Source organism: Pholcus phalangioides, unplaced genomic scaffold (assembly GCF_987345545.1).
Source record: "Pholcus phalangioides strain wild (caught in Gottingen) unplaced genomic scaffold, Ppha-v1.0 ptg000002l_1, whole genome shotgun sequence".
Lineage (NCBI taxonomy): Eukaryota > Metazoa > Arthropoda > Arachnida > Araneae > Pholcidae > Pholcus > Pholcus phalangioides.
The window spans coordinates 16108648-16127795 of record NW_028301595.1 but is presented as its reverse complement, the minus strand read 5'-3'; the positions used below and the strand labels follow the sequence as shown (position 1 = coordinate 16127795).

General features: G+C 34.8%; 1 protein-coding gene across 1 annotated transcript; it reads right to left on the bottom strand.

Annotated features, from left to right (window-relative positions):
• Positions 1–1097: 1097 nt before the first annotated feature.
• LOC149089479 (protein NipSnap-like) lies at positions 1098–18875 on the bottom strand. Its single transcript, XM_089238953.1, has 9 exons — positions 18639–18875; positions 15957–16105; positions 15775–15820; positions 11824–11915; positions 10562–10773; positions 5316–5347; positions 4577–4665; positions 2023–2106; positions 1098–1894 (listed from the first exon to the last, which is right to left on the bottom strand). Exons 1-9 carry the CDS (start codon positions 18710–18712, stop codon positions 1830–1832), a joined length of 843 nt encoding a protein of 280 aa, XP_089095079.1. The 5' UTR covers positions 18713–18875; the 3' UTR covers positions 1098–1829.
• Positions 18876–19148: the final 273 nt, after the last annotated feature.

Sequence of the window (19148 nt, the reverse complement as noted above, 5' to 3'; positions counted from 1 at the left end):
GCTCTTTGATAAAACTCAACCAATAATGAAAAATTCAACCAATAAGATCACCGGTTGCATTTGCTTGAATGCAACCGATGTGCCTATTGGTTGAATTTCAAACTTTTTATAAAAGAACTTTTATAAAACTTTATAGTATAATCCCGACCTTAAGCCCGGATTACACTATAAAAATTTTATAATAATTCTGTTAAAAATGCAACCAATGAGCTGATCGGTTGCATTTGCTCGAATGCAACTGATAAATTTATTAATTACTTTTTTCAAGTTTTATAAAATAACTTTTATAAACCTTTTAGAGTGAAGTCCCATCCTTAGATTAGTCACTTCTGAAATATAAAATTTCATTTTTTTTTCAGTTTATATACTGGATATTGAGTAAAATATACTTGTAGGTATCGGGGAACCACCAAAAATATTCAAGTGCTTAGGGCCTTCAAACATCTTAATCCGGCTCTGAGTGAACGCCATACGTGGATAACGTTGTTTATTAAAAGTATTTTTTTTTTAAAGATTAAAAATTAAAAAAAATAAAAATATTTAAAATAATATTTCAAATATTTATATTTTTTAAATAATTTCAAATACGTAAAAAGAAAAAAATTAAATTTTTTTAATTAAATTTAAAAGTTATTAAAGTATGTAGTCAATTAAACATTCACCTGCACAAAATCTGAGAAAAATATTCTTGAAAAAGAGTGGCATTTTACAAAGGATTTAGTGATTTCCACGGTAGGTGGATCAGTGAAATTTTAAAAACCGTGGATAGGGTAAAGCAGAGCTTATAACCCTGATTAATCTTGGTCCGAGGAAAAGATATTGAATTAATATTGATGAGCAGGGCTGCAACTAGGGGGAGCAGGCAGGTCTTGTGTCCTGGCCGCTAGACCTGAGGGGGGTGCAAATTTCATTCTGAAACCTCTCCAACATTACAAGGAGCATTAAAATGTGTGCTTGCCCTGGGTGACCAAGCATCTAGTTGCGGCCCTGATGATGAGGCAGTGAAATCATTGTAAATATTATTGACTACTCATATATCGTGAGAATAAATACAAAAAAATGAAGACGATACAAATGACAAGATATTGAAAACAGAATTGCATCAACAAATATTTTACTACTCAATGTTGCTGCCACAATCATGAGATGGAGTATATATAAAAGCATTTTCACGTTAATAACAAACATTTCTCTTGGCATTTGCACGAAAGAAGAACAAAAGTTTCCTTGGGGAAGGAAAACCAGCCTAAACATATGTATACATTCATTACACCGATATCGAAACAAAACCAGTAAACAAAGATTGGGGTAAAATTACCATTCAGCTCGTTAAGTACAAATATTTATTCATTAAATATAGAAACATCAACTTCATATCTAAATTTGATGAAAAATAGACATTTCATTTTTCAAATATTTCAATAAAGGAAAGAAAAAAAATCTGTGCATATCTTCAACTCATGTGCTAAAATAAACATTCATTTTTTATATACAAAAACGTGTTTGTAAATGTGTATAATTTTGATTTGTACTAAGTTCATTTGAAAAATTATATTAAAATTTATAATTTCTCAAAATAAATTTATGCTCTCAGCACCATGACCTCCATTTACATGCACAGTCAAACGGTAATCACAATATGAATTCTTCTTAAAGACTATAAAATAGATTACATCAGATTTCTTTTTTATTTGGAAAACATTTCATAATGGAAGAATCGGTTTGGTTTCGAAAAAATGATCTGAATCAAACAGAACATGTGTACCAAAAAGCACTATGATTATAAAACTGTTCAAGACGCTCATCTGCAGGCATATCACACATGATTTTCACTTGATTGGAGAGAACGGCAACGGACGCAACCAGCGACTTCTCATCTCTCTGATTAGAGGAACTGAATAATGGGGGAAAATTACAAACATTAAATGTATGAATTCTTTTTGGTTTAATAAGCTTCAATGTTTTACTTTTTTTCAAATAAAGAGAGACTGGATACATAAATATGGGGAAATGAAATCTCACCAGTGTATGCAACACATTCATCCCAACCGGGCTTCCTCCAAGCAGCTTCTCTGATTTCTTTTCTTTTTTGTAAATCTTGATAAGCTTTAAAAATTAAAAAAAAAACATATCTAACATATAAAAACAAAAGGGAATTCAAAAAAATTTTTTTAATGATTTAAACTAAATAAGTCTATGTTATAACACACCCCCCCCCCCCAAATTCCACAGAACATTGATGTTATATTGAGAGGTTGTTATATCGAGTTTTTAAAGAAAAAAAAGTTATCCAAACATGTTCTGCGAGTCCTAATTTAGCCTTTATCTCATTAATCGTTCATCGTATAGGTATGGTTCCAGTTTAAAAAATGCTCACAAAATGTGTTAAGAAATCATCCTGTACCAGTTCTGAGAGTGAAAATACATTGTGTGAAAAAAATAAAAAAAGTCTAAATTTTAATACAGACACCCTGTCCTAAAAAACCCAATTAGAGTTTTATTGTTAAACACAACCCAAGTTGTTGCCATGTCTCTCCAGAAGCCAAAAAAAAAAAAAAAAAAATTCATGTTTCTAAGTGTAATATTTGCTGAGATATTTGAATTAAAAAAACAGCGGAAAAAGTGAGAAAGAACACAAATATGGGAAAGAAACATTGCCTGTTAGTGTATATGCTGTATTTTCCAAACTTTCTCTCAGATTTTTTAATTCAAACATCTCCGCATATATAATGCGCTTGGAAATATTGACTTTTTTTTGCGTCTAGAGACAGGACAATAACTTTCTTATTAGAGTTTAAGACAGGGTGTCCTTATAAAAATGAATTTTTTTTCATTTTCTAATACTGTATTTTCACTCTTAAAACTGCTAGGGGGTAATTTCTGAAAATATTGAGAATTTTTTAAAATGGAACCATACTTCTATGACAAACGGTTGATGAAATAAAGGCTGAATTAGGACTACCAGGACACACTGTATAATAAAAGCAAAGCATCTGAAAAATACATTCCACTTATATGCAACTTTGTCATACAGTGAGATGCATACAACAGTGAGGTAACATCTTACATTCACAGACGTGCCAACTTTTGAAATCTAGAAATTCTCCCGAGGGGGATCCCCCACCCACACTCATAGACTCAATCAAAAAAAAAGTTCATAAAAGTTCATAGGAATTTTTTTTTTTTTTTAAATAAAGAAAAAATTACATTCCCCCCCCCCCACCCCCAAGGCAAGTTCTGCATAGTCCCTGAGAAGAATATAATTCCATGCAGAATAGAGAAATCACATTTACATACTGTTCATAAACTATAAGTGTTTCCTTTCGTGGATGCTATCAGTGATTGATAATCTTGGGTATATGAATTCTTAAAAGCTTCATATTTAGCTGTATATAGCTTAAAGTTTTATATTTTCTTTCTGAAGATGTTTAACCGGAAGAAACGATTTAAAAAAATTCAAATTACAAAGCTGCGGACGAAAAAATGTGTTTACCGCACGGCTGTTAATGGAATACAATGATTATACAGGAATTTCGGCAACCAAGGTCATGCCCCTGATAAATGATTGCCGATAAACGATACGAAAACGAAGACGCATCTTTGCCAGTTGCTTAAATGCGGTCAGAGACTTTTTTACGGCTGCTCGATGGAAATGACTACGGATGTCCTCTATGGGTGTTTTCCCTAACGACGACTGTAATCATTGATGCCACGACAACGTGAAAGTTCGCATAAAATCTAATTTTCTGCCAAAATCCGGAGAAATTTTAACAAATCCGGAGAGCGGGAGGAAGGATGAAAAATCCGAAGTCTCCTGCCTAAATCGGGAGAGTTGGCAGGTCTGCATTCACATATGATATAATTTACACAACAGGTTTTAGAGATAAGCAAAACATAGTATGGGAATGATATAATCTAGTTGCGAGTTACACAAGACCAGGCAAAAGAAAATGCATACAGATCATGGGAATAACAATATATGAAGGGGAAAATTAAATGCAGTAGAACTCCAACTATCTGAATCAAATTGGGACTGGACCCCATTCAGATAATCAAAAATATCAGAATATTTTGATAATTTGATTTGAAATGAAAAAGTTTTTTCTTAGCAAAAAAAATGGATTTTGCTTTAGTATGGAATGTAATTTAATGCCTATGAAAACAATTTTGTTTAGATATTGTACTTACTTACGTACTGTATTACTTGTTGCCAAGCAAGTAATATTCACCAAAGCACCCACATTGAAACCCCCAATCTTACACATGTAAACGGAGCTTGAAAGTGACAAGACTCCTGGTGATTCATCATCTGTATATTCGCTATCTACACTTAGACCACGTTTTTGTCATTCGCCAATAAGATTTTTTTTAACGGGGGATATTGCTGTTTTTGCAGTTACTTTCTCAGAGGGATTCCCATAACTATAGTTATGATTATTTAGAAGGATGATTGAAATTCTATTGTATGTGAATATTATGATTTACTATCATATTACAACAGTTTTAAAATATGCGTACAAGACACTTGTCGAAGAAAATACAACCAAAGATGAAAAAAAAAAGCAGCGGAACTCACTCCATATGTGATGGACCATGTATAGCTGCCCAATTTGAGAGAAAAAACCAGCAACTGCGCTACTCTTCCTATAATTTATACCTCTGGCCCTACAGAAGAAAAAAAGTAAAATTTATGCAACTTACATTAATTTTTCACTGAAAAAAAACGAAAGACCAATTCTAAATTATTTTTAAATGACAAGACGGAAAATTGCTGACTGAGTTAATGATATATCAAAAGGCATATGGTATAAAACATCATATATGCAAGCTTTCAATGGCCTGCAGCAATAAAATTTCTCAATTTCTGAGTATTGAGAACCCCTATTTCCATATGCAAATAAATTAATCTTGCCAAACATGACATCTTTGAGAAATTTGGATTAACTACAAAATTTAAGCAAATGATATGACAAATATCTTAAGCATTTTGTTTATCTGGTGATACTCTAGAACAGCGTTTCTCAACCGCCGGGCCCCGACATCGGTCAAACCGGGCCTAGGTGCTCTAGAACAGTGGTTCTCAAAATGTGAACCACAGTTTCTAGGGGTGTCACCAACTCATGTCAGAGGCATCGCAAGGAGCTGTCTATATTACAGTGTGGCTCTTTATTAGACTATTCTAGGTAGCCAAAGATAAATGTTGACTAAGGCTAGGAAGCCAGAAACAGCCTTTATTTTGAGAACTTTTGCTTTACAGATTCATAATAATTTAAAAAATTTTCAGGCACAAGAAACCGCAGAAGAAAAAAACTCACCAGTTGTTTCCCCATTCTATCATGGTTCCTGGCTGGAAATAAAAAAATATAAAATCATGAAATAACACACTTTACTCTTTCTATGCACCAAAATATTTGATCTTTCTCTGTGGATCAAAATAATTTTTATAATCAAATAATTGTATTGTTTAAAAAAAAGTGTAAAAGTATTACAAGTTGATTACATTACACAAGCACATCTTTAGAACTAGGGGATTGAATAAAATACCCCCCCCCCATATTATTCAGATCACAAATTTTTTAAAGCAGTAGTTCTTGAACGTTTTCAACAAATCCACCCTTTGTGTATCAGAATTTTTCCCCAATGTGCCTGAATCAGAGCACAGGCCTAAACAGTGTAGTTACATTGGATAAGAAAAGTGATTAAAATTTTTCAAACAATTTATGTACAAGAGCATTCCATAAAAACTAATTTTTTTGAGTTGGCAACACAGCAAAACTAAATAATAAGAGTGCAGACTTTTGAATTTAAAGAGAATGTGAACCAATGTATTTTTAACAAAGCAGATGATGCTTGTATTTTCCAAGTTGAGCAGTTGTTTAAATACCTGCTATTCTCTGCATACAGAAATGAAGATAATTCAAAAATAAGAAATTAAATTCATTGCGCAATAAAATTTTGCCATCATATCGGCAAAACAGCTCCAGACAAGTTAATTTAATGAAAGCAGCTTATGAAGACAAAAAGATGTTTGTCAGCAGAACTGGCTTCAAGGCCTGGTCGACATGAGAGTATTATGATCGAAACGCTGATACTGTCTCCGAAAAATCTTACAAGAAAATCTGCAAATGTCATGCAAAGAGGTAGTTGCGTGAACTAGTATTTCAAAAACGGCAATGTTTCGTATTCTACATAACAATTTGTGTGTTTGTTCTAGATGGGTCTCACGTCACCTTACTAAAGAACAAATGCAAGCAAGAGTTAAACAATGTCATAAGTGGAAACAAATGGTTGAAGATAATTTGAAGTTATTAACGACAGTAATAACAGGCAATGAAACTTCAGTGTATCATTTTAAACCTTTTATGAAAAAAATTTAATACTGGGCAGAAAATTTGATAACGATTCTGACATTTCAGCTGTGCAGGGTTCACTGAGGAAGCTTCCAGAAAACCAGAAAAGCTTTCTCTACTTGCTTTGAAAAGTAGCTTGAAGGATAGGTCTATTAATAAAATGAGATATATTTAAAAATACAATTAATAAAATTAGATATAAAAAAGAATAAAAAATGTATTTTTTTTGCACCTATATTGATTTATGATTTTAAGCTGGAATAAATCTATAAAAGTTCTTTTATAAAACTGGAAAAATACATGGCTATCGGTTACATTCTTGCGAATGTATGTGAAGCGGTAGTATTGGCTATTACCATCAATAGGCTTATTGGTGGTTGTTTTTTTCATGTTTTATAAAATATCTTTTATCAAACTTTTGCAGTGTATTCCCAGCCTTACTCTCAGTTCTAATGGAATGCATCTTGTATAACATAGGAAATAAGCACGATTGAATTTCATTACGAGTCCCTGGTAGCTGGTCTAAGTGCTGTGAAAAACAGTTTTGGAACCACTGCTCTTTAGTCTATACACAATGCAAAAAAATTTTTATCTTTTTTATCAACTTTTTCCCCCTCATTAATATTTTATGAATAAATTTATGCTATTTCATTTAATAAAAGATGTCTTTTACTCATCATTCAAAACATCACCATGAAAATTGAAGTCTTATATTATCACAAAGTCTTATATTGTAGCATGCACCGCCATGATGCCAAAAATCTATCAAATTATACAGCATTACATTTTAAGCACATTCCTCATCCGAAACTAATAGTTCTTGTGCCTAACTTATCCTATTTTGGGGGGGGGGATCATAAATAAATGCAAATTTTCTTTGGATTTTATTGAATGACATTTCATAAGGTCTTAAGCTGCTCCTGATAAACAAATTAGTCTGAATTGTTTGCATTTTTGGAAATTATTCTCTGTGCATGATCCATATTCCTGAGTTCCCAGCAAAAAAAAATATTCAACAACTCTAATCACCTACACTATCTACCAATAAGTATTTGGACACCTATGCAAATGACGATATCTGCGGTCCTGAGATACGTCACGCCCTCCATCCGGTATATATCGTGTAGGAAACAACATCGGCATTAGTCGCATGCAAGATGCCACGCAGTTCGGAGCTCTCTGATTTTGAGAAAGGTATAATTATCGGATATCACAAAAATGACCGATCCTTAAGGGACATATCTAACGAGCTGAAGTACCCAAAATCGACAGTATGTGATTAAGAAGTGGAAGGTGAGCTGTGATTGTCTGAATTTGCCCCGAGTCGGCAGACCAACGAAACTGGGAGATAGAGACCGACGGGTGCTGTCCAGAGAAATTCGGAAGAACCGCACCCAACCGATGGCCCTCATCCGCGAGGAGTTTCAACAGGCATCCGGGAGTATTGTTTTAATGAATACCATCCGTAAGGAAGCACATCTGATTGGTTTTCATGGTCGTGCTGCTGCCCATAAGCCTTTGATCACAAAGTCCAACCACGTTACTCGGTTAATGTGGTGCAAAGCACATCGAAATTGGACCGTAGATCAGTGGAAGCAGGTTCTTTGGAGCGACGAATCAAGGTTCACCCTCTACCGTTCGGATGGCAGGGTCTGGGTCTGGCGTCTGCCTGGAGAACGTCTCCTGCCAGAATGCATTGTGCCAACAGTAAGTTCGGCGGAGGTGGAATTATGGTCTGGGGGTGTTTCTCCTGGTATGGACTGGGACCCTTGGTCCCCATTCATGGTAAGCTCAATGCCGATGCCTACTGCAATATTTTGGATGACAATGCGCTTCCTACGTTGTGGCAGTTTTACGGGGGTGGACCCCTGTTACTTCCAGGACGACAATGCCAGCTGTCATACTGCGAGGTTAACCAAGGCTTGGTATGGTGCCAATGGGATTCATCGAATGGACTGGCCTGCCTAGAGCCCAGACCCCTATCGAGAACCTCTGGGACGAGTTGGATCGCTGAATTAAGGGGTGCCCTACCCGTCCAAAATCGGTGAAGGAACTGACATGTCTTCTCCAAGCCGAGTGGACGAAAATACCACTAGTCGTCACACAAGGACTTGTGGAAAGTATGCCCCGGAGGGTTCACGCTGTAATTGCCTCTCGTGGAAGCTCTACCAACTATTGATTTTGAATAAAGTTAGTTTTTCTTTTCCATCACAGGTGTCCAAATACTTATTGGTAGATAGTGTATAAACTAAGCCAAAAGTTTTGGTGGTTGATGTTGTCTTAATCAAAGTTTATATCCATTTTTTTTTTAAACATGTCAGTGAATATATGATTTCACCTAGAACCCTAGGAGTGCCATACACAAATTTAAACTTTTCAACTTTTTAGAGGTGAATATTTTCTGGTTTGATATGTGTCAAGCTCTCAACATTCAAAAATTTTTTGATTGAAATTTACCACTAAGATTAAAGGTTTAGAGATTAGCTATTGGGGGAACAGAATGAACACCTTTCTGTTAATATTTGCCAACTACTAATGTTTAAATCAACACTTTTGTCTTAAATGAAAAAAGAAAACTAAATCAAAAAGTAAACTTGCAGGAAATCATACAATTTATAGCATGGTGGAGGAGGGGGATCAAAATTTCAGAAAACTAGATTAAAAATTGTATCATATGAAGAGCAAAGATTTTTTAGGATACACAATATATCACCCGCTCTCATGCCACAAGTATGAATGTGCAAATTTTCAAAACTTGGGAAATGATGTCTGAACATTGACTCTACCCACATTAACCTATGAATATCATTTCTCTCAAACGGTTTATAACATGTGTTTCAATACGGGTTAAACATTTACATTTCTGGCAAAACTTAGAGTAAAATAAAGAATCGATCAGCAGCTGATGAATCCAAAAAGTAAAAACTTGCATATTCATGCTTTTGGCATGGGTGGGGGGGGGGGTTTGTTTTGCAAATTGTTTTCCCTCAGTAACTGAGTAATTAATACTATGAGACCAATGTAAGAAAGTTTAAAATAATTTTCACCTAAATCTGCTACCCCATTGAATATAATTGGAATAGTCTTATGTTAATTTGATTGCATTTGCAATGCATAATATAAAATTACAGCAATACCCAAAAGTTACGCAATAGATGAGACATAATACTTGTGTAATTTGGGGTATATAATTTTGAATACAATACCTATATTATTTAGCTAGCCACACAATACTCTCGCTGCCAGGGTTTTCTTAAATTAGTAGGAGGATTGAAAAAGTGACAAACCATTTTAAAAGGCATATACATATCTGAAGCACATTTGTTGAGAACCATGGTAGCCAAAGTAAACATTCTGAAAGTGGCTGTTGAGACCCAGGAACCATATTACTGCCCGACAGTTTTTGCCCATTTCGGGCACTTGTCCAGCTCTTTGTAGCCTATTGTTTAAGCCGGGTCCCATTTGGTATATATATGTAAAATTTGGCAACAATAGATCTAAAATTGTAGATTTGTATAGAGAAGATATACACATGCAGAACAGACAGAGAAAACCAATTTTATATATATAGACTGGAACCAAACAATTTTTTTAATGCCTTTGTTTTACCAAAAACTGCAAGTATTCCTACATCACAGACACACCCAAGTTCAAATCCCACCATTCGCACAGTGGTGGTCAACTGAAGTTGGTTTCCTGTGGTTCCCAACTTTGAGGAACAAATGGAGCCGATCTCCCCATTAAAAAGTCTCATCAGAGAGCATCAAGCCTACAATGGTACAATTATTCAATCATTACACTTCACTCATAGTTAGAAAATTGATGGCAAGTGTGGCAGCACTACACATAACAAGCATTGCACAGAAACAAACTTCACGTTAGGTTCACAACACATTCAAGTACATTTTGGCATGTCCCAATTTATTAGAAATTCTGTAGAATAAGCACGAGGTGCATGTATGGTCGAGTAGTAATAGTAGTTATTCCTACATAACACATTAAATGGGGGAAAAATTATTTAGATTCTGAGATTTCATAAAATTGACTTGGAACTTAAGAGGTTTTTGAGGAACTTAAGAGAGACTCCAAGTTGAAGACCAAATGCATAACTTTTCACAGAAAATTTGTTTAACTCCACATTTGCCATATATTTGGGTATTGCTGTACAGACAATACAGTAAAGAAAAAGGTAAAATAAGAAATGAAGTTACCTTTAATACATAGGATCTAATTTCATACATACTGTTTCGAACACTTGGCTCAGGGTGTCCCCAGAAACTAAACGGAAGCATATATTGATTACTTCTACTATGAACACAATTTACAAGACCTTCGTGTAATTCCCTCAACTGCTGATCATTTTGGCATAAATCTAGTACTTCCATGGCAACTGGGTATCCTTTGTTATACCTCCATATATGGACTAAACAATAAAATGAAAAAAAAAAAAAAAAAGATCAGAATACATTAAAAATTTATATACCTTCTAATAGTAACAGACTGACTGCAAAACTCAAATCCTTTGTTAAGTATACATCTAGTTATCCACTGGAAGAACAACACGTTGGAAGCATTGCAGGCGACAACAACCAACATTGAGTCTGAAGAGTGGGGAGGGGAATCTGACATCGTCCCCTGAAAGAGACCCCTACACACTACTCAGTTTGCAACTGCACCCTATACAGACGAGTGTAGTTAATAATCTTGAGAAAATATTGAAGAACAAAAGGCCTCTTTGCGTTTTCTCCTAAAGTCATTCTTCTGCTTTTCCGAGGCTTAGTTGGGCCTGGACTGGAGTATTGAAGACCATACCTACAGAGGAATATAGACTTCGTTGACGGGCAGAGAAGAGCTATGTGTGCCCTTGTTGGCACACCACACGGAGACTTGACCCCCCCCCCCCCCGAGTCTCTCATGTACCGGACGAGTGCCCTACCACTAAGCTATGAAAACCGAATATTTCTTTCTTGGAATTTATATATGCTAATATTATATAGTATATACATAATATTTAATCGATAAATACTTACCATCACAGCCCATGAACAACAATTTTCAAATTTCAGCTCTCATGTGGGGAAAAGAAGGGCAAGAGACCAAAGGAAAAAAAACGGTGTAAGTGGTAGGAGAAAAAAGTAAACCAGACTGCACCTGTGCAAAGAAACAGCAGGACAAGTAAAATCCCAATTGTCATTTGCTGTTCGTCTGCTGCTGTCACTCACTCAAGATCTTTTGGATTGGATGAAGTTCTTACTTCCTGTGCAGCAGGATCAGTTTTGCAAATACAGACAACAGAGTCTGACTTGTTTATTGATTCTAATCACTTCCAGTGAAAGAACAGTCTAATACATTTTTTTACAGTGATACATTCATATAAATTACAAATACACATTGATTCTATAAATTTTAAGGGAGTTTCCACATCAAATTTGAGACACAAAACTGCTGATGCACCACATAAACTAGAACTTACTGAACTGATCTTGATTGCCTATTTCTACCCTCCAACTTCCAACCAACTCGGATTGTTTGCATTTGGATTGAAGAGTCTGTGCCCACTGCTCACTGTGAATATAAGTGATTGCAGTAAGGTTATTACAGATGTCGATTGAATATTATATTAACATAATTTTTATCACATAATTTTTTGGCTAGAGAAAAAATAAACAAAGCAATAGCTTCTTTTTTGCCAAAAAAATGTTTATGCTAGCTGATTTTCATCTCAATAAGGGTTGTGAAACTGCATATATCTCAAAATAATAATAGAAATTCAGGAATTCAAAATTACATGAGCTCATAAGTGGCGATTTACCCTAAAGGACTGGGGGGATTGTTTAATGATGAGGTCAGTATACATATACACAGAAATCCCTATGTAATGATGTTCTGCAGCCTACAAAAAGGTAAACCAGATATACAAAAATATTATTGAAGAGAAATTAGAGAGGCATCATCATACAACATCAAATTTATGCTGTTTTTGACATTTATTTTAAATTGGAATTGTCAGGACTATCAGCAAATGTACTTATAAACATTTCGGGCTGCAGAAAATTATAATCAAGTTAATATTAACACAATCCTCAGTTAGGAAGTTTACAACATTAGACTTTTTTGTATCTCACTGAAAATAACAAAAGTGGTGATTTCATTAATACTTTCAAGATGCATATGGTGCAAAATACCGATGTTACTAGGTTGTCTTTGGAAGAATAAAAACTAGTGAAATGGTAAAAAATAGACCAAAAGTGGTTTTGAGACTTTATTTTTACACATTTTGCAGCTGTTTTCAAAACTCTTCAAAAAATATATATAGGCCTATATTGTGACAAAGGATATAATTGTATTGAAATCAGTTTAACATAAAGACAGTTCCAAACTCTTTTTGAAAGGAGGGGGGAAAAAAAAAAATCAATGTGGGGTGATTTAACACTACCAGAATATCATACTAATAAGTTTCACTGTAGAAAGGTACCCTTATATATAATGAAGAAAATACTGGGCTTTGACAAAGTAAAAATGAAATCTCAGAAACAATTTTTTTTTCTTCAAATATTTATGTCTTCTCTCAACAAGCCTTTTTTTTTTTTTCTTCAACCTTTCCAGGACCCTCAAAGCAGAATGTTTTGCATCGTTCTGCAACAAGCCTTCAGGTGACTGAAAATATAATGCAATAAAAATTTCTATCACAATTCTTTTTCCTTTTTTTCTTAAAATCTTCTGGAGATTGTTCTGCGACCAGGGCCGCAACTAGATGCTTTGTCAGCCGGCAAGCATACATTTTGGATGTAATGTTAAAAGGTAAAATTTACACCCTCTCCATGCAAGCATACCTGCTTCCCTAAGTTGTGGCCCGGTCAGCAACATACTCAGTCACTGGTAATTTTTGGTACATTCTGATTTGGGGTATAGAACTTGAAACCCCTTTTCATGCTGATAGACACGCTGACATAAAGAAAAATGTATTGCCCTCAGAATATTAATAATACTAATGAAATTCAGTGATCAGTTTCAAGTTTGGGTTAGATTAACAATTTTCTAGTCACTTTAGTGACCTGGTTTTTTTTTAAGTCCCGAGGTAACGCATTTAAAAAAATATACAATGTAAAACAGGGTTGGCAAAAACCCGGATTCTTCTGGAAAAATCAAACCCACCCGGGTTTTTGAACATCTAGCAATTAGGGCATAGAATTCAAGGCTTTATACAAAATAGTTCTTTTTTTTAATCATGGAAACCCTAGTGTCACATTGTAATGCATTGAAAATACGTAGTGCAGTTTAGCTAAGTGCCAAGTTCAACTCCCTATATTTTTCAGAAATTTTTTCCATGTACAAAATCTAGAAATAAAGCAGTTCCCCAAAGCAGAGTGTTTAGCACTGTTCCGTGACAAGTCCTCAACTGACTGGAAATGTTCTGCTGTAAAAATCCCCATACATGTAATAATGGTTTCTTTTTTGAATTTTTTCTTAAAATTCTTCCAAATTGTTCTGCAGTAGTGCTAATTGTTCTGCAACGTACGTCGTAGATTTTGGCACATTGTGCTTTGGGGAAGCAGTTTTCTTTCTGCACTGCATCTAGAGATCACGTTCAAGTCTATATGTACGCCAAAGGGGGTCTTCTACATTTCTTTTAATCATGAACTTTACCACATATGAATAATATGCCTACCACACCATACTTTTACTTTAATATCATTGAAGTTATGTAAAGAAAAATCAAAATTTGAATTTTTATTTAAAAAAAAAATCATTGATTTAAAATCAAATGATTTAAATCATGATTTTAATCAAGCTAATTTAAATTGGCATACCCTTTTCAAAAGTGATCATAAAAGCCTTATGGACCAAACCAGAACAACTCAAGTGACGAGAGTTACACTGAAGAAGCTTATTTGCAGATTAAAAAAAAACAAAGTCCTTAAAACTTTAGGGGACTATTAGAGCTGGACATAATTTCCACATGGGCCCTCACTAATTCAGAGCTTCAAATTTAAACAATATCTTTGTTGAAATACCAGACATTTTTTCCAAAGTTGAGGCCTTTTAGTGTATGCTTTGCTCTGCCTAGGAATCCCTCAAGTTAAATTTGGACACCATGTTGGAGTTTATCTTGTATATTTGTACCATGAATTACTGATAAGTTTACCAGCTCAAAAAAGTAAAAATTTTTACTTTTGTTATCTACAAATTTTGTTATTATAGTTTTAAATAATATTTCGGCAAATTTTATGCTATTTTGAAATTATACAATTTTCCCAATATTGCTACATTGAAGCCAACAGCACTTCGCTTAAGCCGTTACTTCGTTTAAGCCATCATAATTTCTTGATAGCATGAGTGATGACTTAACAAGGTTTTACTATATATCAAAAATACAGTGATGCCTCTGCATACAAATTTTTTGGCTAATGAAGATTTTTTTCATGATTTTTCTGCCTTGGCTAATGAATGTAGATTTATAGATTCGTCTAATGATTTTCATTGATTTTATAATGCAGAGCACCCCGCTGACCTAGACCCTATGGGACCCACATAGGTTGCTTTTCAAAGGCAGATGCTGCCAATCCTGCCAGTACAAATCTGAAAAAGTGAAAAAACTTTGTTTATATAGATTCAAGAGCTAGCATTAAAGAGCCATGTCGTGAGCTAAATTTTCCTACCAATCATCATCAGAATTATTGTCCTTTGAGCTTGATTAACTCATGTCCACCTTAAAATATTTTTCCAGATGCACCTACACTTTTCTTAGCCCGTCTTTTCCATTTGCAGTACAAGATACAGAAATGAGCTGACCAAATCACAAATGAATGGGAACACCCTACAAACTTGACTGGCTTGTGTCAATACAAACTTTAATAGATTAAAGCTGATGTTGGTTGCGTACATTAGTGAAAAACAAGATCTTAAGCATCTTTCATCTTTCTGTAAATTTTCATTTATTCAATTTTGAAACTGCTCATTTCAGCCTATGTCAGTTTGCCTTTTTTAATAGCGTTCCTTGCAGGATTTAAGCTACAGTCACATTTTTTGCAAAATGCGAAAGAAAATCTTAGAATGCAAAAGAAGTTGTACGTATTTTTGCAAAAATGCATACTGGAGGTATGAAACAAGTAGATATCCAACCATCAATCATTAGCACTTTGCTAAAGCTTTTCCACCTATTTTCACTTTTTTGCTAAAGGAATTCTTTATCCAACTTAAAATCTGGTTCCTTGGTGTTTTAAAAAACTAATTTTTTGACAGAGCCTGGAATGAATTAAATAATTTTTCATAGAAACCTATGGGAAATCATGTTTCGGCTAATGAATGTGATTTCAGAACAAATCATTAGCAGAGATATCACTGTATTTAAAAAAAGTGTTACAAATAAAACTAAAATGAGTGTGCACAAACACAAATCTGTATTAATACTCACAACACTTACTATTCTTTCATGTACTTATCAACACTGTCTGGTTTGGCATCATGTACTGTAAGAAATATAAACATACAATTAAAGAATCGCTAAAAAAATTTACATATTTGTGAATTACATTAACTCTTCCCCAACCCGACATAAAATGCTGTGGAAAGTTTAGAAGGGTCATAAACAAGAGAAAATCTCACTTTGAAGCTCGTAAACTTTTTCAGAATCAGACAAAAGCTTCGAATGCGAGTCTTTGCCCGGATCGATTTTTCTAACATGGAGCAACTTGCTAAACCATCCTTCACCTCCTCCGCTGCTGCCATTGCTCACAGATGAGCCAGATAGTGCTCTATATTTTGAGAGAATATACAAATAATTTCTTAGAATCAAAGATCAAAATACAAAAATAACTAGATCAAAAACTTGGAATTTGGTCAATACCAGCTATTATTTAACCAAGTATTTTATATATAAATACGAAAATTATGCCTAAACACCAGCTAAATTTCCAAGTTTGTTTTTTTTTAATTTCGGCCAGAATAAATTTTCCAAGGTTTTTCCAGGACGACTTTTTTCAATGTTGATTGCCATGCTAAGCTACACAAACTCTATAAAAGTGTATGTATATATATATTGCATTCTCCTCAAACTATAATAATTGCAAATTATTGAAGAATTTTGAGTGTCAATATCAATTTGTCAGTCACCAATGACAGGATTTCTCAAAGCCTGCTTTAATACATCATTTAATTTTTACAAACTTTTCAATCGATCCAAGATCACACAAACCTACCGATTTGAACAAATTCCTCCTGCGATCAAAACTTGAAATTCACCATATAAAGAAATCAAAAATTCTCTTGCTGTTTTGGACAAAAAAAAACAAGTGTTATATATTTCTAGTCCCCAAACTACTCCCTTCAGCATATTTTGCTGATATGGGGCTGTTCAACTATTACATCAGCAGATTTTTAGCCATTTTTGATCCCCCCCCCCATTAGCAAAATATTTCTCTCTGCCCCTACCTCCTAACATATATTGGGGAAACCAGAGACTTGGGGGACATAGGGAAACTCGTCTCCCCCCCTTATCAAAAATTCATTTTCGGTGCAAAAACTTATTTAAAAAAATAAAATTTCGGAAGAAAATACCTTTATATGAATGACCCCCCCTATACTACCAGAAGTGAAATACCCTGGTTATAAAAATTATTTTTTCAATCCTACGTTCAAAGCTGAAATTTTTAGGTGGGGGAAATGGGTGGCTAATTTTATGAGGAACAGGAAATATGCTGCAGGCTAGTTAATTGATATGCAAATGTGCCACAGCCTCTTTAATTGAAGTGAGACTATTGTCATGAGCCAGCACCTCGATAATCTCCGGAATAATATAATCTCATTTCCTTGGCGAGTTTCTTACTGGAAGGTTGGTGCTTATTTTATTATTGGGGCCGGTATAAGGGACAGGCTGGCGATTTTCTGCGACTTTTTTTTTCCGACGCCAAATATGTCCGACGGTCCAAGAAAAAGCCGCCAGCCACTACGTGCGCCAGAAAAAAAAAATCTTCAGCATAGAAAACAGCAAAAAACAATAATAAAAACGTCATTTGAAACAACACGGCGGAACTGCTGCAGTATAATCCAGAGATTCCATTGGCAACTTTTTTCCTGACATAATAGTGCTGGGTTGTTATATCATTTCTAGATCTTTTGATCGTTGATACCAGGTTATACTATTTCCACAGGCTGTCCAAAAGGGGTTCTTCCTTTGTCTAATATTTGAAACAGCCCTTACATTTTGTTTTATTCTAGCGCATCAGTAGGAATATTTTGTGGTCAGGCTGTATTGTTCTTATATATAATATCAGTTTATTATTTAAAAGAGTTCGGGTTTTACTTTATTTTTTTATAAAGACAATATTTAATTATACTATCAATCTGGCGCCATTATGTTGCCCTTGGCGATACACTGCAGTTGTTCAGATGGTCCCAGTTGTTCAACCCATGGCCAAATATAGATATTTGGCCTGGGACCATGGGTTGAGCATGCATGGACAACAGTTCGCGAAAGGCTGCCCTAGGATGTCATGACCTGGGTGATTGCCGCAAGATATTTTGAGGGATCTGAAATGTGCCACCCAGTTAATTTTTACAAAATTAGGTCTTAGAGGTATATATTGGGCCTGCGGGACATGGGTTGAGCATGCATAGACTGCAGGTTGTGCTGTTCTAGAGTGTCATGCACCAGGTGATTGCCACACGGGACATTTTGAAGGATCTGGAATGTACCATGTCTTTTACAGAATTATGTCAGAGGGCTACATTTGCCCCGCGGGCCATGGGTTGAGCATGCCATGGACTACAGGTTGTAGAAAGGCTGCCTCGGGGTGTCGTGCACCGGGTGATTGCCACGAGATATTTTGGGAATGAAGCTGTACTAAGAGCGATGATAAGGTTGATTCCCAACCACAGTGCCGGGGCCACTCCCCTTAGTGCCACGCGGTACTCAAAATTACGATCTCTTCCTCAAGGGCACTGCGAAATTGAAGTTTGGAATTCTTTCCAACTAGACATAATGTGTGACCGTGAAAGGGTCAAACTCAACAAAACAATATAGCAAAGTGAACTGTTGATTCTAATTAACGGACTCCATGTAATAATCGAATGATTTCGATTATTTCGAAAAAACGAGTAGCGCTTATGAGGAAAAATCTCCATATGCAATACCAATCTATCAATCACCAAAGTCAATGAACCTATTAAATAATCGCTATGACTAGTGTAAATGAAAATGAACAAATTAAATAATTCGGGAGATAATCAATTAGGGCAACCAATTAAATAATCTTTAAAATAATAATTCAAGGTCAATAATCGCCTCACCTTGCGATATTATACGCTTTAGTAGAGCTACTTTGAGGACGAAAAGCGGACGCGATTCTCACGATAGACGCCATCTTGCCATTTTCGAGCGTCGCCAAACAGTCAAAACAAATATAAACAGAAACTCGAAAAAAAAATGTTTGCTAAATTTACATATTTTCAGAGTATGTAATATGTAAATCAAATGTAAATCGCTCAAAATACTTTTCAATGAAAGGTCGTAATTTATGTAAGATTAGTTTTTCCTTTATTTTATTTTTTTGTTGTCACAAAAAAAGCAATTGTTATGACCATATGACCAGTTTTTTGTCGGGTCATTGAAAAACGGGACGTGCATGACTTGCATTCAATAATGAATTCACGATTAAAAAGAAGTTGAAAATCAGCTTTATCAGCATGCTTAACAGAATTAATATTTTCACCAAAATGATGAGTTAGCTGAATATATTTAAAAAAAATAATAATTCTGTTTCAGTAAATTTGGGTTATATGGTCACTGCTGATTAAGAG